The sequence below is a fragment of the Oncorhynchus mykiss genome, chromosome 27 (assembly GCF_057628025.1).
Source record: "Oncorhynchus mykiss isolate SJ-2025 chromosome 27, ASM5762802v1, whole genome shotgun sequence".
In the NCBI taxonomy this organism is placed as follows: Eukaryota; Metazoa; Chordata; class Actinopteri; order Salmoniformes; family Salmonidae; genus Oncorhynchus; species Oncorhynchus mykiss.
This window is the reverse complement of record NC_143048.1, coordinates 33,612,230-33,635,033: the sequence shown is the minus strand read 5'-3', so window position 1 is coordinate 33,635,033 and position 22,804 is coordinate 33,612,230. Positions and strand designations below refer to the sequence as shown.

The 22,804-nt window shown below is 43.2% G+C and overlaps 1 protein-coding gene across 1 annotated transcript in view; it reads right to left on the bottom strand.

The window, feature by feature from the left end:
* Positions 1 to 6,611: 6,611 nt before the first annotated feature.
* LOC110507985 (melatonin receptor type 1B-B-like) overlaps positions 6,612 to 22,804 on the bottom strand; it is a 66,823-nt gene continuing 50,630 nt past the window's right edge. Inside the window, exons 2-3 of the mRNA XM_021588412.3 lie at positions 9,765 to 9,883; positions 6,612 to 9,139 (exon numbers count right to left, since the gene is read on the bottom strand). Of these exons, the coding sequence (XP_021444087.2) occupies positions 8,384 to 9,139; positions 9,765 to 9,883 (875 nt within the window). The 3' untranslated portion in view covers positions 6,612 to 8,383. The remainder of the gene's footprint in view (positions 9,140 to 9,764; positions 9,884 to 22,804) is intronic.

Genomic DNA, 22,804 nt, shown 5'->3' with positions numbered 1-22,804 from the left:
AGTCATGGCTCTATGTAATACTGTGTGCCTCCCATAGTCTGAACTGGACTTTGGGATTGAAGTTATTTAAAATATGATGAAAAAAACATGACTGTTAAGAAGTCATTACAACAACAACAAAGGACTTCAGAAACAAACTTTCAAACCAATGGGAACTTCTTGGCAGGGAAAAAAACACATTTGAATAAATGTGAGTTTTGACCCTCATATGTAGGTGTCATAACCAGCCATAAAATAATGCAGTATACAGTGCATTCAGAAAGTATTCAGACCACTTTACTTTTTCTACATATTATTACGTTACAGCATTACTCTAAAATGTATTTTTTTATTTTTTTTATCTCGTCAATATACACACAATACCCCATAATGTCTAAGCAAAAACAGGTTTTAGAACTTTTTGCAAATGTATGAAAATAAAAAACAGAAATATCAAATTTACATTAGTGTTCAAAAACACCTTTGGAAGTGATTACAGCTCGAGTTTTCTTGGGTACAAGCTTGGCACACCTGTATTTGGGGGAGTTTCTCCCATTCTTATCTGCAGATCCTCTCAAGCTCTGTCAGGTTGGATGGGGAGTGTCACTGCACAGCTACTTTCAGTTCTCTCCAGAGATGTTCAATCGGGTTCAAGTCCGGACTCTGGCTGGGCCACTCAAAGACACTTGTCCCGGAGCCTTGTCCCGGAGCCACTCCCGCATTGTCTTGGCTGTGTGCTTAGGGTCGTTCTTCCATTTTAGAATGATGGAGGCCACTTTGTTCTTGGGGACCTTCAATGATGCAGAAATGTTTTGGTACCCTTCCCCAGATCTGTTCCTTGACACAATCCTGTCTCTGAGCTGTACAGACAATTCCTTCGACCTCATGGCTTGGTTTTTGCTCTGACATACACTGTTAACTGTGGGACCTTATAAAGACAGGTGTGTCATGTCCAATCAATTGAGTTTGCCACAGGTGGACTCCAATCAAGGTGTAGAAACATATAAAGGAAGATCAATGGAAACAGGACGCACCTGAGATCAATTTTGAATCTCACAGTAAAGGGTCTGAATACTTATGTAAATAAGGTATTTCTGTTTTTGTTTTTTATACATTTGCAAACAAAATTCTAAAAACCTATTTTCGCTTTGTCATTATGGGGTATTGTGTGTAGATTGATGTGGGAAAAAAAATATTGAATCAATTTTAGAATAAGGCTGTAACTTTACGAATGCCCAGTATGTCACAACTGGTGTAAATATATGGGTCATGACAGTGTTATGACCATACTATGAAAGGTTATGACAAGTTATGTCAGCTGTTATGGCATATTATGACATGGTTATGACCGTGTCATAATGTGTTATGACGCTGGGTGTCAAGTAAAGTGTTACCAATGAATCAAACAACCGTTTTCTTTCGTGCGTAAAGACTCTCCTAACCTTTTTTGCTGATAAGTGTGTAGAAAAGGCGTGAATTCCACTCTGTGAATAATAATATGTTCTTTGTGCTGCTTTGCAGTGGGCCCCAGCTCTCTTAAATACTGAATGAATATATCTGTTGCAACTGCTGTGCCAGAAACATACACTAGCTAGCTGTGGATTATACATCAGATTTTCTATTCAAGAGCATTATCAAAGCAAATAGAAGAGGGTAGAATGAAGTCTAGACAAAGAGCACTACTGTAAACATTGAAGTGAAGATTTACCACACCAACTAGAAACCTGTATTTATTAAAAATCTCAGAAAACTTGAAGACCACTTTATTCTCTGCTGCTCCAAGTTTTAGTGTGTGTAGTCTGTGTGTGTGTGTGTGTGGCATTTGTGTCTGCTTGACCCTTTCTATGGTAACTGACAAAAAAGTAGTTGGCAGGAAGGACATGTTAGGCCTCACTTATGGACTGGAAACATACCAGAGGACTGCGAACGTACCGTGCCTCTGCTAGAGAAGCAGGGTGAAAACAGAAGGCAAAGCCAAAGCAGCACCAGACAGAACAGTGATAGCATCTCAATTATTCATAACTGAACTGTGAGAGGAAGCATCACTGCGGTTTTACGCCCCAATTAGACTGGTTAGTGACATAGAGAAAACAGGAAGTGAGCAGTCACGTCACAAAGACAATAGAAAGTAAAGTCATAACCCATAGAGATGGAAAGAGGTATTAACTCTGTATATATATCATTACGGCATCTATGAAGCATGATCAGCTCCATAGCGCTATTGAGGCTATATCTTCATTTTAAATTAGTCATTTTTCTTCTTCTGTTGTGTTTGAAAAAAGTGTAAGCTAACATTTGTGATTTACCGCCACCAGCAGTGCTAAAGCCATTTTGAAGCCGAAGACAATGATATGATCATTGACTGATTGCTCTTAACCAATAGGAATCCCCATCCAGTTGACTACTTTTAAATGGTGGAAGCACTAAACATGTTATTGCCAAGTTGAGTCCTCTAACTATGTCTATGCCCAAACCTTGCATCATGTCCACAACCCAGTTCCGCATGTCCAGTCTGCAAGGAGCCGCCGGAGCCGCCAGTCACCCGGGATCCGCCGGAGCCGCCAGTCAGCCGGGATCCGCCGGAGCCGCCATTCTAGCCGGGATCCGCCAGAGCCGCCAGTCAGCCAGGATCCGCCAGAGTCGTCAGCCAGTCCGGAGCTGCCCTTCAGTCCGGAGCTGCCCCTCAGTCCCGAGCTGCCCCTCAGTTTGGAGCTGCCCCTCAGTCCTGTGGAGCCATTTAGTAGGGTTGCCAATCCTAGGTCGGCGACGATGGTCGCTACAAAAACGGACTAAGACTATGGTGGAGTGGGGTCCACGTCCCGCACCAGAGCCGCCACCGTGGACAGACGCCCACCCAGACCCTCCCCTATGGGTTTAGGTGTGCGGCCGGGAGTCCGCACCTTTGGGGGGGGGGGGTTACATTTGGGGGGGGGGTACCTTTGGGGGAGGGGGGGGCAGCGCAAGGAGGAATGGATGATGTGTTGGACGGCAAGGGTTGCTACACTTGGGAGGAGATCCTGGCGGGAAAGGATCGCCTCCCATGGGAACAGGTGGAGGCAGCTAGGAGAGCAGAGCCAGCCGGAGAGAGGAGCCAGCGATACGAGGGAACACGGCTGGCAAGGAAGCCCGAGAGTCAGCCCCAAAAATGTATTGGGGGGGACACATAGGAAGTGTGGCGAAGCCAGGTAGGAAACCTGCGCCAACTTCCTGTGCTTACCGGAGGGCGAGAGAGACCGGGCAGGCACCGTGTTATGCTGTGGAGCGCACGGTGTCCCCAGTGCGTGTGCATAGCCCGGTGCGGTACATACCAGCTCCTCGGATCGGCCGGGCTAGAGTGGGCATCGAGCCAGGTGCCATGAAGCCGGCTCTACGCATCTGGTCTCCAGTGCGTCTCCTTGGGCCGGCGTACATGGCACCAGCCTTGCGCATGGTGTCCCCGGTTCGCCTGCACAGCCCAGTGCGGGCTATTCCACCTCGCCGCACTGGCAGGGCGACCAGGAGCATTCAACCAGGTAAGGTTGGGCAGGCTCGGTGCTCAAGAGCTCCAGTGCGTCTGCATGGGCCGGTCTATCCAGTACCACCTCCACGCATCAGCCCTCCGGTGGCAGCTCCCCGCACTCACCCTGAGGTGCGTGTCCTCGGCCCAGTACCACCAGTGCCGGCACCACGCACCAGGCCTACAGTGCGCCTCCCCTGTCCAGCACTGCCAGAGCCTTCCTCCTTTTCAGCGCAGCCGGAGTCTCCCGCCTGTCCGGCGCTGCCAGAGTTTCCGCCTCTCAGTCCAGAGGCGCCAGAGCTCCTCTGTCCAGCACTGCCAGAGCCTTCCTCCTCTCCAGCGTTGCCGGAGCTGCCCGTCTGCCCAGCGCCGCCTGAGTCTCCCGCCTTTCCAGAGCTGCTAGAGTCTCCCGCCTTTCCAGAGCTGCTAGAGTCTCCCGCCTGTTCTTTATCCCTTTACACTTGTGTGTATAAGGTAGTAGTTTTGGAATTGTTAGCTAGATTACTCGTTGGTTATTACTGCATTGTCGGAACTAGAAGCACAAGCATTTCGCTACACTCGCATTAACATCTGCTAACCATGTGTATGTGACAAATAACATTTGATTTGATTTGAAATTGAACAACAATTCCATGTGAATCCGATAACTCTGATGTGTAGACTTTCCACTGAAGAGTTTGTCATCTTATCATTGATGAGAATGTCTCAGATGACAACCGAACTGACATCATATTCACTAAGTACCACCGCATATGTTCAATTGGTCGGATTACCAGAATATAGTTAATTTCCCCCACCTTCTGATGTTCCCAGAATCTCTATGCTAACCAAGGGTTTTTAAATGTAACATCAGTAGGGTAGAGAGAGGAAAAAGGGGGGAAGAGGTATTTATGACTGTCATAAACCTACCCCCAGGCCAACATCATGACAGTTGGCAGACCATTCCATTGAAATGGAGCTCTATAGGAGAAAGCCCTGCCTCCAGCTGTTTGCTTGGAAATTGTATGAACAATAAGGCCTGCTTTATTTAGAACTAACTGAAGTTTATTGAGTGCCTTATCTGGGTAGCCGGAGAGTAGAGAATTGCAGTAGTCTAATCTTGAAGTGACAAAAGTATTGCAATGTTACTAAGTTGTAAAAAGGCTGTTCAAAAGAGAGATCATGGTCCAGAGTAACTTGAGGTCCTTATTTGAGATAAGAAACATCTTGCAAAATTCGAGATTCATTGTCAGATTCGACAGCAGATCTCTTTGTTTCTTGGGACCTAAAATTAGCATCTCTGTTTTGTCAATGACCTCATCCACCTGAGCCGCGGCCTATTCACCCCACTATCATCTAGAAGGCGGAGACTGTACAGGTGCATAAAGCTGGGATCGAGAGACTGAAAAACAGCTTCTATCCCCAGGCCATCAGACTGTTAAATAGCCACCACTAGACAGCCTCTGCCCTGTAGCCTGCCCTCAGCCCAGTACCCTACTCCGTCCAGTACCCTACTCTGCCTTTCAGTCACTTGCCGGGTGTACTCTACCATGCACCTTAGGGACTGCTGCCCTATGTACATAGTCATTGAACACTGGTCACTTTAATAATGTTTGCATACTATTTATGTATTTACTGCTGTACAACATTTTGGATTTATTTAAAGATTTTTGATTATTCTGTGCTTGTTGACATTTACTGCATTGAATGATAGGAAATAGGTTCAAAAGCATTTTGCTACACCCGTCATAACACCTGCTAAACTGTGTACACAAATGTTTTTATTTCATTTGATTTGATATTTCAATGGCTTACTCTATGCCATCCTACCGTCCTCGCTTTCTCTTTATCCCCTAACTACCTCACCACCCACCCTTCCATGGTCCATGCCAGGTCGGACGTAACTGTTAGAGAAATGTAATCCTGCCATTGTTAAGTCTGTTCCTGTTCTGATGCGTCAAGACATAAATCTCAGGCTGCTGTCTAGCAGGCAGGCCCACATCTCTTCACACACACACACACACACACACACACACACACACACACACACACACACACACACACACACACACACACACACACAAGGGGAGGAGGGGGGCTGAGCGATGGCAATCCCCCCCTGACAAGCTTTTTTCCAGGCTGTTCAGATGCTTTATCTCACCGCAATGACTTTGTCATTTGCATTTTTACCGATGACAATCTGCCAGCCTCTCGTTGAGAGATCAATTAAACACCTCTGTTGTGCACTACCCTCTGTGAAACATGTGTATCTGTCTGTCTGTCCGTCCGTCCGTGTGTGTGTGCGTGCGTGCGTGTGTGTGTGTGTGTGTGTGCGTGTGTGGAATAACTAAGATGGAAGAGACTTTGCCTGGAGATGTGTGTTAACACAATGTCATATGTGAACAAACCAAATAAAGGTGACAAGTGTGCACCTTGGAACAAACCCTAAAATAGCCACACTATCTGGGCCAGTGCAGCAGTACTGTCTGTCAGAACTTGTGAGGTCTCACCCAATGTGAGATGTTCCAGGAGAATGTCCTCCCGCCCATACACACACACTGGACCCCAGGAAAAGTAACTGCTGCTTCTGCAAAAGCTAATGGGGATGTAAATAAACAAATAAATAAATAAATCAGGGAGATGAAGGGTGCTCTGGAACTTCAGCAATGTTTGGGCTGACAGAGGCAATTTGTATGCATTAATCTCCCATCCACCCCTAACCAGTGCTCACAGAGTGCGGCCTCAAGTACTGAGCATGTGCAGAATCATGGGGCAAGCAGTGGAATGAACGGAGAAGGAATAGCTAAGAGCAGACAGGAAATAATGAGAGAAAGAGTGGGAGAAAGGCGAGAGAAAGAGGAAGGAGGAGAGGGTGTGAGGGGATTGAAAAAAAAGAATGAAAAACAGTGCTTAAAGAACAGAGTGAGAAAGAGAGAGCAAGGAGAAAGAGAGCGAGAGGAAGAGAGAGAGAGACTTCTCACCAGCAGCTGTAGTTTTCACATCACTGCACAGAAAAACATGTAAGTGTATTTTACAAACCCAGCCATTTCCAAAAGTGCATCTGCATCCTCTAAATGAATTGTCTTAGCCATCTCAGTTATTATTTACACTGTTATCAATGTGTCTGAAAAGCAGTAATAATAACTGAGAAAAGTTATTAAAAGTAAAGGTTTTTATTAACATCTAAACTTTTACATTGACAACCCTTCAAAAGCATATTCTTCATCAGTTTTATACGTAAATCACAGCAATAAATACAATGTATTTCTCTTAATGAAAAAATAAAAAATCTTATAGCTTGACCACTGCGCTCCTTCTCCCTGTGCATCCACATGCATACATGCCAATTAAGAATGATCTTCCTCTTACCATCATCATCATCATCATCATATAATCTTTGTCAACATCATCGATAGCTTCAGCAGCAGTTTTCACAAGATCATCAATAGAAATATGAAGGTCATTTCCAATTGAACTAACATATGCAGTGTGTACAGTGAATGCAGTCTCTGCTAACGCGGGAACATTGCTTTTAAATTTCAATCACGCTGTAACGCTGAACTTCCGCGATACGGATTGAATAGAGACCCTAGTTTCTTCAAAGCAAAACTAAAATAAAAAACAAACAACCAAAACAATACACAAAGCATCAAAGTGTATCATGCACATTCTCCATCATCACGGAACACAGTATCACAACAACGGTATTCAGCGTCATTACGGCCTGAATTAATTCACTTGATTTGTACTAAGATGAACTTCTTCATAAAAACAGTATTGTCCTTATTCACATATCGTATTGAGTAAGTTGGTTTGCTGTAGTGTTTTAAGGTAATGACATGAAGTGTAAAATGCATAGAATAGGTCACATGTCTTCATGCATTACTAAGAGTACAGTTGAAACCTGTAAACTGCATAAGTACAATGTCGTCCGAGATAAAACAGCTTTATTGTGCTTATAATGTACCAGCGAGGGTTTTTCCAGGACACTCCGTCGAGGGGCATCACAGCACCCCATTCCTGACTCAACAGAAATGACCAAATCTGCTGATGTATCTAATGTAGTTGTCTATTCAGTCTTATATCCTTGTGTAACTCTAAGCCTAACGCTATATGCTGACTCCAACCCTAACGAGTTAACCCATACTAACTGGGTTAAATTGTAAAGGGGTTGTTTTTGGTAAATCTCCTGTTTGAGATCATGAGCATAAAATCAGGCACCGTTTGACAATCCAATTGCCTAGTTAGTAGTAGGACCTTGTGAGCTCCTACCGTTGGCATGCTCCCTCACTTATTTGTTATTTACAACCAATAGGGTTTTTACAAATTGTTTTCTACGCTAATGTACGCTGGCCATAATGATTGTCACAATGATATAGATATATCGATATAGAAAATAAACTGTGTGATAAATACTTTTACAGAGGAAACTGTGAAGATAACAAATGTGTCTTTAAATACCCTGTCTTATACAAAAATGTCATGGGCGTAATGGGGTAAAAAAAAATGCAATAATACTTTTGGGGCTTAAACTTTGAAATGCATAATGCTACAGCAGCAGAGAGGAGGCAGGCAGCCTGAGGTGTATACTTAAGGACATGATACATAATAAGTTAGAACATATATGCTTCATGAATGGCACTCTTCGAATTGTGAATAACACAGTCAGTTAGCATCAGTCAACACCATTGTGTGTGTCTTTCTCTTTAATACGCACCATTCTGACTGTTCTTTGAGGCTTCGGTAACAGCACAACTGTGCAGTCAGTGAGATACAGGAGAGAAATGGGACTCCATGACTGAAAAGAGAGAGAGAGAGAGAGAGAGAGAGAGAGAGAGAGAGAGAGAAGAAAAAAGAAACAAGTCCAACAACACCATAGGGGAGGAGTGTAGGAGAGGAGTGGAGGAGAGAAGAACCTTGGAGTCAGCGTCACAAAGCCTCTCCCTTGACGTGATCGTTGTTGTTGAGTCCCAGTCTGGGCGAGGGCTTGCTCCTCATACCCTCTGTACCCCCCTGTGACGCCTCCTGGAAGAACAGACCAGGCATCCACATGGACATGATAATCCGTTTGTATTCCTTACGGAAGTTCTGGTTGAGCAGGCCGTAGATGATGGCGTTAAGGCAACTGTTGAAGTACGCCATGAAGTAGCTGACCACGAACAGCCACTCGGGGATCCGTGGCGCCACCGTCTCTGGGTCGATGGCCACGGCCAGACCGATGAAGTTGAGCGGCGCCCAGCAGATGGCAAAGAGCACGAACACCACGAACATGGTGATGAAGTTGCGCATGTCGCTGGGTTTGAGGCGGGGCTTCACCTCTGACTTCACCTTCCTCCTCACCTGGATGACCAGGATCCAGATCCTCAGGTAGCAGAAGGTAACCACGGCTATGGGCACAAAGAAATGAATCACCACCACGGTGATGGTGTACGATGTACTGACGGCCTGGGCAAAGGTACACGAATACACCCTGGGGTCGTACTGGAGCGACCCTACGAAGAAGTTTGGTATGATGGCCAGGATGGTGAGAAGCCAGATGAGCCCCACCAGTAAGAGGGTATTGCGGTAGCTGTACAGCCTGTCGTAGGAAAAGCTGTGGCAGATGTAACAGTAGCGGTTGATGGCGATGCCGGTGATGTTGAAGATGGAGCCAATGACGCTCAGGCCCATCAGGAAACCACTGACCTAGAAAGAGAGAGCGAAAAACAGAAGCCCTGTTTATACTTGGTTCTAACATTCAGCCTTTGTCGTGATCTTGTCCACATTCTGAATTTGCCCACATTTTCAGAAATATGTCTCCGCATTGTGACCATATTTACTCGTCCCTCCCTGTATGCAAATTATTTGACAGCTATTCTTTCAAAATAATATTGATTTATTTTAAGCCATATGGATGCCATAAGTCAATGGTGCCACCTGTAAATGATTTCAGAAGGCAGGATTATTATGAGTTAAATGGTTTCATTGTCCAGCTACGTCTATATTTGTAAGATATCCAGACACAATGAGTGCCTGACTACCTCCCGAGGTGGTCAGGAAGATCTAATCATAGTCAAATGACAATCTGTATTATAATCATCTACACCAGTATAAAAATGTGGGCACAATCAGAATGTGGTCAAGATCAAGATAAATAACATGTTAGAACCAGGTATAAACAGGGCTAGAAAGGCAGAGAGACAGACAGACAGACAGACAGGCAGGCAGGCAGGCAGGCAGGCAGGCACACAGACAGACAGACAGGCAGGCAGGCAGGCAGGCAGGCAGGCAGGCAGGCAGGCAGGCACACAGACAAACAGGTCTTAGTCACTTTGCACTGTGTCTCTCCCAGCGACCAGCCGTCATGGAAGATGGCGTAGAGCACCAATGGGTAGGGGTAAAAGGCCACCACGAGGTCAGCAAAGGCCAGGCTCACCACAAACACGTTCCCTACAGAGGAGAGAGACCACAACACATTAGCTTATTGGTCCTTTATCAAGGGAAAGGGTAAGGGTTAGGATTGTGGCTAGGGTTAGGTTTGAGGTTAGGGTTGAACCGGGGTGTGCACATTAAGCTAGGGTTAGTGTGAAGGTAAAGGTTAGGGTTAGTGCTTAAAATTGCATTTGAGTTAAAAAGTGCTTGGCCGTGTCACAATACCTGTATTTGTGTTCTAAATAGTAGACATTTTGGGTATGTGAAAAAAAATTGTTTTATAGTATGTGAAATTTAGAAATGTTGTATGCTTTAAATGACAGGATGTCATATTAATTTAAGCTTTTGATCTATTAGAATTCACTGCATACAATTAAGGAAGAGAATCGTCTTTCGAGACCCACGTGTGTCTGACAACAGCTGAGGCGATGCGCTGTACCAAAATGAACGCATGGCTGGAATCAACGCAATAGTGCATTAGATGACCCATTCTCAGTAGGATGAACCTAGTATGATGATATTTTTTGCTTACTGCATTCGTTTTTACTAAACAGTACATTATAAATAGTATGTAGTACACTGTGGGTTAGTTGGGGAGGACGGGCTTGTGGCAATGGCTGGAGAGGAATAAGTGGAATGGTAGCAAATACATATAACATGTGGTTTCCATTTGTTTGATACCATTCCATTAGCGCCGTTCCAGCCATTATTATGAGCCGTCCTCCCCTCAGCAGCCTCCATACATATACAGTACATGGCATCCTCTGCCACTTCACGATCAGGCTGGAAGTCAAGGGCCGTGACCAACATCTGATTTACCTACTACTTATTTCATCTGCATACTTAAAATGCATACTGTGTGCTATTTATACTTCATTGCATATCAATCACACAGACAACCACCCAACTAGAAACACACACCTGCTATCATCCTACCTTGCATATCAATCAAACAGACAGAACCAACCAACTAGAAACACACACCTGCTATCATCCTACCTTGCATATCAATCAAACAGACACAACCACCCAACTAGAAACACACACCTGCTATCATCCTACCTTGCATATCAATCAAACAGACAACCATTCAACTAGAAACACACACCTGCTATCATCCTACCTTGCATATCAATCAAACAGACAACCATCCAACTAGAAACACACACCTGCTATCATCCTACCTTGCATATCAATCAAACAGACACAACCACCCAACTAGAAACACACACCTGCTATCATCCTACCTTGCATATCAATCAAACAGACAACCATCCAACTAGAAACACACACCTGCTATCATCCTACCTTGCATATCAATCAAACAGTCACAACCACCCAACTAGAAACACACACCTGCTATCATCCTACCTTGCATATCAATCAAACAGACACAACCACCCAACTAGAAACACACACCTGCTATCATCCTACCTTGCATATCAATCAAACAGACACAACCACCCAACTAGAAACACACACCTGCTATCATCCTACCTTGCATATCAATCACACAGACAACCACCCAACTAGAAACACACACCTGCTATCATCCTACCTTGCATATCAATCACACAGACACAACCATCCAACTAGAAACACACACCTGCTATTATCCTACCTTGCATATCAATCAAACAGACAACCACCCAACTAGAAACACACACCTGCTATCATCCTACCTTGCATATCAATCAAACAGACAACCACCCAACTAGAAACACACACCTGCTATCATCCTACCTTGCATATCAATCAAACAGACAACCACCCAACTAGAAACACACACCTGCTATCATCCTACCTTGCATATCAATCAAACAGACAACCACCCAACTAGAAACACACACCTGCTATCATCCTACCTTGCATATCAATCACACAGACAACCATCCAACTAGAAACACACACCTGCTATCATCCTACCTTGCATATCAATCACACAGACACAACCACCCAACTAGAAACACACACCTGCTATCATCCTACCTTGCATATCAATCAAACAGACACAACCACCCAACTAGAAACACACACCTGCTATCATCCTACCTTGCATATCAATCAAACAGACACAACCCCCAACTAGAAACACACACCTGCTATCATCCTACCTTGCATATCAATCAAACAGACACAACCACCCAACTAGAAACACACACCTGCTATCATCCTACCTTGCATATCAATCAAACAGACAACCATCCAACTAGAAACACACACCTGCTATCATCCTACCTTGCATATCAATCAAACAGACAACCACCCAACTAGAAACACACACCTGCTATCATCCTACCTTGCATATCAATCAAACAGACACAACCACCCAACTAGAAACACACACCTGCTATCATCCTACCTTGCATATCAATCAAACAGACACAACCACCCAACTAGAAACACACACCTGCTATCATCCTACCTTGCATATCAATCAAACAGACACAACCACCCAACTAGAAACACACACCTGCTATCATCCTACCTTGCATATCAATCAAACAGACACAACCATCCAACTAGAAACACACACCTGCTATCATCCTACCTTGCATATCAATCAAACAGACAACCATCCAACTAGAAACACACACCTGCTATCATCCTACCTTGCATATCAATCAAACAGACACAACCACCCAACTAGAAACACACACCTGCTATCATCCTACCTTGCATATCAATCAAACAGACACAACCACCCAACTAGAAACACACACCTGCTATCATCCTACCTTGCATATCAATCAAACAGACACAACCACCCAACTAGAAACACACACCTGCTATCATCCTACCTTGCATATCAATCAAACAGACACAACTATCCACCGAAAAACAAACACCTGCTATCATCCTACCTTGCATATCAATCAAACAGACACAACCACCCAACTAGAAACACACACCTGCTATCATCCTACCTTGCATATCAATCAAACAGACACAACCACCCAACTAGAAACACACACCTGCTATCATCCTACCTTGCATATCAATCAAACAGACACAACCACCCAACTAGAAACACACACCTGCTATCATCCTACCTTGCATATCAATCAAACAGACAACCATCCAACTAGAAACACACACCTGCTATCATCCTACCTTGCATATCAATCAAACAGACAACCACCCAACTAGAAACACACACCTGCTATCATCCTACCTTGCATATCAATCACACAGACACAACCACCCAACTAGAAACACACACCTGCTATCATCCTACCTTGCATATCAATCAAACAGACACAACCACCCAACTAGAAACACACACCTGCTATCATCCTACCTTGCATATCAATCAAACAGACACAACCACCCAACTAGAAACACATACCTGCTATCATCCTACCTTGCATATCAATCACACAGACACAACCATCCAACTAGAAACACACACCTGCTATCATCCTACCTTGCATATCAATCAAACAGACACAACCACCCAACTAGAAACACACACCTGCTATCATCCTACCTTGCATATCAATCACACAGACAACCACCCAACTAGAAACACACACCTGCTATCATCCTACCGTGCATATCAATCACACAGACACAACCACCCAACTAGAAACACACACCTGCTATCATCCTACCTTGCATATCAATCACACAGACACAACCACCCAACTAGAAACACACACCTGCTATCATCCTACCGTGCATATCAATCAAACAGACAACCACCCAACTAGAAACACACACCTGCTATCATCCTACCGTGCATATCAATCACACAGACACAACCACCCAACTAGAAACACATACCTGCTATCATCCTACCGTGCATATCAATCAAACAGACACAACCACCCAACTAGAAACACACACCTGCTATCATCCTACCTTGCATATCAATCAAACAGACACAACTATCCACCGAAAAACAAACACCTGCTATCATTCAAATACATTTGCTCATTGAATCACATCTCATTACCTTTTCCCTGGGTCTAATTTCCTGTGTTATACTGCACTATTCCCACCACACGGGTCAACCAAGATTAAAGGAGATTTCTGCTCGGTAATGACTAGGAAGTCGAGATTGACTTGAGGACAAGTATGGAATATTAAGGGACTTAGAGACGGCGTAGAGAGAATAGAAAGAGGATGTATCTTTAGTAGAAGAATATATAAACTAGAGTGATATGAGCACGATTTCTCAGACAGATCTGTTGTGTTGTTAGCACGCAGGATGCTAAGCTAAGCCATGGGGTCTCAGAGCTGACTCACTCGATCGCTCGTCACCAAGCTAATTGAATGAGAAAAGGTACACGGCTCCTAATTGCCTTGTGAAAACAATCATTGTGTCAAGTCACTCCCACTTTGCCAAGACAAAATAAAGTATGTGTACTGTGCAGTGGACACGGGGGAGTAGCTGGTTAGGGTTAGCATATTAGCATGCACTATGTACTTTTCATTCTCCTAGATTCGCTCCTCATTTTGAATGGCTGTTAATTTCCACCTTAGCCTGCGTACTAATATTCATAATCGTCAGTCTAAATTGTTCCGATGCAAGGCCTTACCTCAGACCAGCCATTCTCCCTCTACAATGTACTGTATTATACTGAAATTTACTCTACTCAGCAGTACTCCACTGAACTCTACTCTACTGTACAGTACTGTACTGTACTCCATTGAACTCTACTCTACTGTACTGTACTGTTCTGAACTCTACTGTACTGAACTCAACTCAACTCTACTGTGCCGTGCCGTACTGTACACTACTGTACACTACTGAGCTCTACTGTGCTATACTTTGATGTCCAAACTTGTGAAACATAGACGTTTATGATTGGTTCAGATTTGGTCTTGTTTGGGGGCTGAGCTCATAAAAATAATAGCCAGTGTGAAGAATAATACCCAAAATATGCAGAGGAGGATATTGGATATTCCTACCTTTGTTTACCTATTCAGGATACATCACTATGAAGAGAATGACATTTATACCCATAATTATGCATTTCTGTATAGTACAGCTTAGGGACCAATGACGAAATTCTGTTACCGCAATTCCATTACCAGGTATAATTCCCCTTCACTTACTGTAGTTCAATAACCAAAATATGTTTTTTCAAAGTCAAGGATTCATGTCATAGCTGACACCTCATTCTTCTACAGACATCTTTGATACAGAGTGTTTAGACATGGTCACATAAAAAACTGAGGGAGATTTTACCTAAATTCTGTTACCAAACATCTGCACAGTTTTTACAGTAAACTTGTTTTGGTAACATTTTCAGTGTAAATTGTTAAAAATATTCCTTGAGCATGGATTTGTATGGTTTGTTAAAATTTTAAATCAATCGTTTTTTGTTTGGCATACATTTTAGATGCAAAAAAATCTGAGTCTCAGTGCAATTTCGTTACCGTGGAATGACCCATTACTGTCTCCTCCAGTTAATATTCCAGGTATTAGAATGAATGATATTGCTGCTCCGGTCCAATGGCTACGGAAGGAAGGGAAAGAGGCCTATGCTTCATGAAAAAAATATTTCCAAAAATTGCCTGCCACTTCAAAGACATTTCTCTCCTTCCGACTTTTCCACTGTGCTTCCATCTTTACTCTGTTCACTATTCCCCTCTGCTTGTCCTTTTCCCCATCTCGATATCACTTTCTGACATTTCTACTTCCTCATATCTATCGCTATACTTTCTACACCTATTAGAACAACAGTTGTGAAGTTATAATAGGTGCTAAACAACATACCTTGAAGAGGCAATGTGCAGTTCCGAAAAATGTCACCACATAGACAGAGCTATGGACGTATGGGCAAATTGGCACATGGTGGGCGAAACACATGTGGATAATACCATGAGCTCACATTGGGTACAAATAGGGCCAATGTGAAGCCGATGAGCCCAATGTGGTCAGCCTACATGAGGACATTATTTTAGCCCTGGGCCCACATCATGTCGGTCATGGCCGTAACTAAATATGAGGACAATGAGGTCCGGACCTTGGTTATTTTATATATATATATATATACAGTTGAAGTCGGAAGTTTACATACACCTTAGCCAAATGCATTTAAACTATGTTTTTCAGTTTTCCTGACATTTAATCTTAGTAAAAATTCCCTGTCTTAGGACAGTTAGGATCACCACTTTACTTTAAGAATGTGAAATGTCAAAATAAAAGTAGAGAGAATTACTTATTTCAGCTTTTATTTCTTTCATCACATTCCCAGTGGGTCAGAAGTTTACATACACTCAAGTAGTATTTGGTAGCATTGCCTTGAAATGGTTTAACTTGGATCAAACGTTTTGGGTAGCCTTCCACAACCTTCCCACAATAAATTGGGTGAATTTTGGCTCATTCCTCCTGACAGAGCTGGTGTAACTGAGCCAGGTTTGTAGGCCTCCTTGCTCGCACACACTTTTTCAGTTCTGGCCACAGATTTTCCATAGGGTTGAGGTCAGGGCTTTGTGATGGCCACTCTAATACCTTGACTTTGTTGTCCTTAAGCCATTTTGCCACAACTTTGGAAGTATTCTTGGGGTCATTGTCCATTTCGAAGACCCATTTGCGACCAAGCTTTAACTTCCTGACTGATGTCTTGAGATGTTGCTTCAATACATCCACACAATTATCCACCCTCATGATGCCATCTATTTTGTGAAGTGCACCAGTCCCTCCTGCAGCAAAGCACCCCCACAATATGATGCTGCCACCCCCGTGCTTCACGGTTGGGATGGTGTTCTTCGGCTTGCAAGCCTCCCCCTTTTTCCTCCAAACATTGCGATGGTCATTATGGCCAAACAGTTCTATTTTTGTTTCATCAGACCAGAGGACATTTCAACAAAAAGTATGTGCTTTGTCCCCATGTGCAAACCGTAGGCAGTGACTTCTTCCTTGCTGAGCGGCCTTTCAGGTTATGTCGATATAGGACTCGTTTTACTGTGGATATAGATACTTTTGTACCTGGTTCCTCCAGTATATTCCCAAGGTCCTTTGCTGTTTTTCTGGGACTGATTTGCACTTTTTACACCAAAGTACCTTCATCTCTAGGAGACAGAACGTGTCTCCTTCCTGAGCGGTATGACGGCTGCGTGGTCCCATGCTATTTATACTTGTGTACTATTGTTTGTACAGATGAACCTGATACCTTTAGGTGTTTGGAAAATCACTCCCAAGGATGAAGCAGACTTGTGGAGGTCTACAATTTTTCTTCTGAGGTCTTGGCTGATTTCTTTTGATTTTCCCATGATGTCAAGCAAAAAGGCAGTGAGTTGGAAGGTAGGCCTTAAAATACATCCACAGGTACACCACCAATTGACTCAAATTATGTCAATTAGCCTATCAGATACTTCTAAAGCCATGACATCATTTTCTGGAATTTTCCAAGCTGTTTGAAGGCATAGTCAACTTAGTGTATGTAAACTGCTGATGCCACTGGAATTGTGATACAGTGAATTATAAATGAAATAATCTGTCTGTAAGCAATTGTTGGAAAAATTACTTGTGTCATGCACAAGTACTAACCGACTTGCCAAAACTATAGTTTGTTAACAATACATTTGTGGAGTGGTTGAAAAACTAGTTTTAATGACTTCTGACTTCAACTGTACGTACACAATTAGAAAAATCAATTATGGGTCAACATCTAAGTATTGCTCCCAGCATTGATCAAAGCTCAGAATGCTTATATTCATGATCTGACTGAGTTCTAATCACATCTGTAAAAGATAGGCTACTAAGTTCTCATAATAACTTTGCTTTGCATAGAGTAGGTTACTGAGAGAGACAGTGATGTGGCGCTCAGTGGTGAGGCAGGCTGCAATCCATGCAGGAGAAGCAGAGCGAGAGAGCGAGAGAGAGCGAGAGAGCAAGCAGAAAGAGAGGTTAGTACAGTGGTTCCCAAACTTGGGGTCAGACCCCCATGCGGGGTTCCTGAGAAAATCTATACTAATCTTATCAAACATGTTAGGAACATAACTTTAAAAAAATAAGATATGTTTCAATTTGAACATCTCATACAGTAGCTCTCTTTACATAAATACGGTATCTATTTGTAGCCCCCCACAATGCCACCACTCCCAGATGGATCTCACTAAAACTCAAATGCGGGTGACAGCCCCCTGATGCCAATGTGGGCATGTTTACTGGGTAGTTACAGTACTTGGCACCAATACAGTCTACTGGAGATAGGGAGATGTAAAAACCCACCAACAGACTCTTTGGAGAGTAAAGCTTCAGACCTGGGGCGGGAGCGAGGGAATATAAGAGATTATCCAGTTGAATACTGAGAGAGAGAGAGAGACAGAGAGAGACAGAGAGATAAGAGAGAGAGACAGAGGGATAGAGACAGAGAGAGAGAGAGAGAGAGAGAGAAGAGAGAGGGAGAGAGAAGAGAAGAGACAGAGAGAGAAGAGAGAGGGAGAGAGAAGAGAGACAGAGAGAGAAGAGAGAGAGACAGAGAGAGAGAGAGAGACAGAGAGAGAAGAGAGAGAGACAGAGAGAGAGAGAGAGAGAGACAGAGAGAGAGAGAGAGAGAGAGAGAGAGAGAGAAGAGGGCTGCTGTAGGCCTTTTTTAATTTCCCTCTCCACGCTAGCACAAACGGGGCCAAGGCTATGCGCGATCTGAGAACTTTTCCTCTGGGAGAAAGACAGACACACACGCACAAACACACGCACAAACACAAGCGTGTCTTTGGAGTGTTCCATCAAACAGCAATTACACAATCCAGTTGCTAGGCACACACAAACACATTTGTTGTCTCAGTTGGCATAACCCACTTAGAATGCAATGTTAATTCAAAATTTGCATTAACCGATGAGGAAAACTGTGCTTTGTTATTGATTTAACATAATCTAATATACCCTTCTCTGCCAATGCAATTTCCTCCTACCACCCCCTTTGGCATTCCCCAACCACATTGGCACTGTGGTCCCTCTGGCACTTTTCTGCCTCTCACACTCTTTACTTTATAAGTCTCTCTATATACACTACAGGTCAAACGTTTTAGAACACCTACCTACAAATGGATACAATCAGAGAAAGAGACAGACAGAGAGAGAGAGAAAGAGAGAGAGCCAGTTTCATCAGAGCACTTGATGGTTTTTGCGACTGCACTTGAAGAAACTTTTTATATTTGACATTCTTCAAAGTAGCCACCTTTTGCCTTGATTACAGCTTTGCACACTCTTGGCATTCTCTCAACCAGCTTCATGAGGTAGTCAGTCACCTGGAGTGTGTTTCAATTAACAGGTGTGCCTTGTGGAATTTCTTTCCTTCTTAATGCATTTGAGCCAATCAGTTGTGTTGTGACAAGGTAGGGTTGGTATACAGAAGATATTTGGTAAAAGACCAAGTCCATATTATGGCAAGAACAGCTCAAATAAGAAAAGAGAAACAACAGTCCATCATTACTTTAAGACATGAGGGTCAGTCAATCCTGAAATTGTCAAGAATTTTGAAAGTTTCTTCAAGTGCAGTCACAAAAACCATCAAGCGCTATGATGAAACTGTCTCTCTCTCTGTCTGTTTAACAGTTTTTAGGTTACTACATGATTCCATATGTGTTATTTCATAGTTTTGATGTCTTCACTATTATTCTACAATGTATAAAATAGTAAAAATAAAGAAAAACCCTTCAATGTGTAGGTTTGTCCAAACTTTTGACAAGATACGCATCCCAACTGCTCTGCTAAATCCTCCAAAGCAGTCTCCAGTATCTCTGGCACGTATTGTAACTCATCTATACATTTTTAAGGGGAGTGGCAATCGATATCCTTTTATCGATGTACAGGAGCTGATTCTGTCATTCATCAGACCTTGTTTTGTGGTTAGGCAAGGCCAGACCAAACTAATCTAGCACCCTACTTGCCCCCGCTACAGTTTCCAATTCTCCTAGGATTTTCACTTGGAAAAGATGGCCATAGAAGAGCCTGTTCACACACTAACCTTCCTCATCCATCACTCTTACGGTCAGACAAGGCCAAGGTCAGTCCTAACTGCCTGCCAAGCAATTCACCACTTTTCTTTCTCAGTGTCCCCTAGGCTGGCCTAGTGGTATTTAATGGAGAAAAGGTGGCCATAGTGGTGTCCATTCCTATACTTTTTTCCTTATCCATCTCTCCTTCATTTGATGTTGGGCAATGCCCATGCAAGACAGGACAGGACAGTCCCAACAGCCACCCTGCAGCAGCCTCCATCCCACTCCCCTCCACTGGCATGGCAGGTTCCTTGGCTGGCCAAAACTGTGCCTGATCATCTCTACCCAGCAGGAGCTCTGAGTGTCAACCAGAGTCCATCCTGTGCCTGCCGTGAGGTCAACGCCACTCTTGTCAGCCCTATAGTCACGTGGAGAATTGTCATCTTTATCAGAAAATTGCCATCAATATCCGAAACTTTGAATATCCCACGGAGCACAATTAAATACATTATTAAAAAATGGAAAGAACATGGCACCACAACTGTTAGGAATTTTATGAATAATGACTAAACAATATCTACATTTTAAATAGAACTATAACTAATGAAACTTATACTCTGTTTTATTATATCTGATTAATAATATGAATTCATAAGGAAGGGATTGTAGAGCATGAAACAGGGGGTAATTAAATTAAATAAATACCATTCCAGCTAGGTTGGAGAAGACTGGAATTGTGGGTTTTAAGTAAGCAGAAAGGATCGTTAACCTATGGTTGAACCAACTCAACTTAGCTCCGGGATGTTTAGCTAAGGCAGAGAGTGTTTTCTGGGTTTTCCATTATCTGGAACTGTCTTCTAAATAGTGATGGATGAAGGTGAAGATTCCAGAAGTTAATCTAGATAAGTGTGTATCTGCAGTGAGTGAGCTAGTGGGTTGGAATAAACTATTGAACCTGTTCTGTCCTTGTCGATAGGAGGAATTAGAATAAATAACCTATGACATCATATTTTGTATATAAACTGTTGTTCGTGGTTTCATGGGAGCACGCTCCGAGAATAAATAATATTATCTCATTTTGATTAGACTGGTCTCTGTCTATTTTATGCAAATAAGAATCTTACAAATTCTCATAGAATAGACTAAGTTAATTCAATTAATGAAAACATATTGGAATTATGAAATTACATTAACAACAACAAACCTGCAAAAAGAGGGCCGTCCACCAAAACTCACAGACTAGGCAAGGAGGTCATTGATCAGAGAGGCAACAAAGAGACCAAAGATAACCCTGAAGGAACTGCAAAGCTCCACAGAGGAGATTGGAGTATCTGTCCATTGGACCACTTTAAGCCGCACACTCCACAGAGCTGGGCTTTACAGAAGAGTGTCCAGAAAAAAGCCATTGCATGAAGAAAGAAATAAGCAAACACGTTTGGTGTTGGCAAAAGGCACGTGAGAACTCCCCAAACATATGGAAGAAGGTCCTCTGGTCATATTAGACTAAAATTGAGCTTTTTGGCCATCAAGGAAAACGCTATGTCTGGCGCAAACCCAACACCTCCCATCACCCCGAGAACACCATCCCCACAGTGATGCATGGAGGTGGCAGCCCAGACCTCAATCCAATTGGTATGACTTAAAGATACACCAGCGGAACCCATCCAACTTGAAGGAGCTGGAGCAATTTTGCCTTGAAGAATGGGCAAAAATCCCAGTGGCTAGATGTGCAAAGCTTAAAGAGACATACCCCAAGAGACTTGCAGCTGTAATTGCTGCAAAAGGTGGCTCTACAAAGTATTGACTTTTGGGGGGTGAATAGTTACAGTATGCAGCTCAAGTTTTCTTTTTTTGTCTTATTTCTTGTTTGTTTCACAATAAAAAATATTTTGCATCTTCAAAGTGGTAGGCATGTTGTGTAAATCAAATGATACAAACCCCCCAAAAATCTATTTTAATTCCAGGTTGTAAGGCAACAAAATAGGAAAAATTCCAAGGTGGGTGAATACATTCGCAAGCCACTATACATCCTCGTGCATGGGTGTGTTTCCCTGTCAGGAATGCCATGCCACGGTTGCCCTTAGTTTGAAGATGTAATCCGAAGACAGGTGTTTCCTGTAGCTATCATACTCAAAATGTGCTCCTCCAGAAAGTGGAGCAACATATATGCAGCTCCACTACACAATATATATATTTTTTACATGCAGCGTTCGACAGGATTACAAACACAGACTGACAAGCTTCTATGGCAGACGCTTCTGAACTCCTCCCTCGGCATGTCCAGCCCACTCATTATCTCAGCCAATCATGGCTAGTGGGAAGGTTGCTCACTTTTTCTGTGGCTTAACCAACAAGGCTCGTAATTTAACAATTTTATTTGTATTTACAGATGGCAAACAAGTTTGTTATTAAGGCGCATGAAAGTTCACATGTTCAAGATGGCATTTCTGCAACAAAAAAAAAAACATTTTGAAGTGGAGACGTGCGAAACGCCTAGTTTCCTGAATCAGGCCACATTTTACATCAAACAATTTAACTTTATTTCTAGTTTAATCACTCTCTCACACACACGCACACACACGCACACACACACACACACACACACACACACACACACACACACACACACACACACACACACACACACACACACACACACACACTGCTAGATGATGACCTCTGGGTCATGGTTAATCTTTTCCCTTGCAGCCCAGTGGTGTGATAAGTTTGATTCGGTATCACCTTACGCATCTTCTCTAATGGCATCATCAGGCAACTGAACTTTAACCCTTCACCTCCAACCTAAAGGTTTACCATCCACCGTACCCTGCCTGGAGAAACCCCCAGGGTGTGTCTGGAACCCTATTGAGTACATTCTTAGAAAATTGGCACTATCTAGAACCTAGAAAGGTTCTTTGGCTGTCGCCATAGGATAACTGTTTGAAGAACCCTTTTGGAACCCTTTTTTCTAAGAATGTATATAGTGCCCTACTTTTGATCAGAGCCTGATGGGTTCACTATATAGGGAATAGGGTGTGTCGT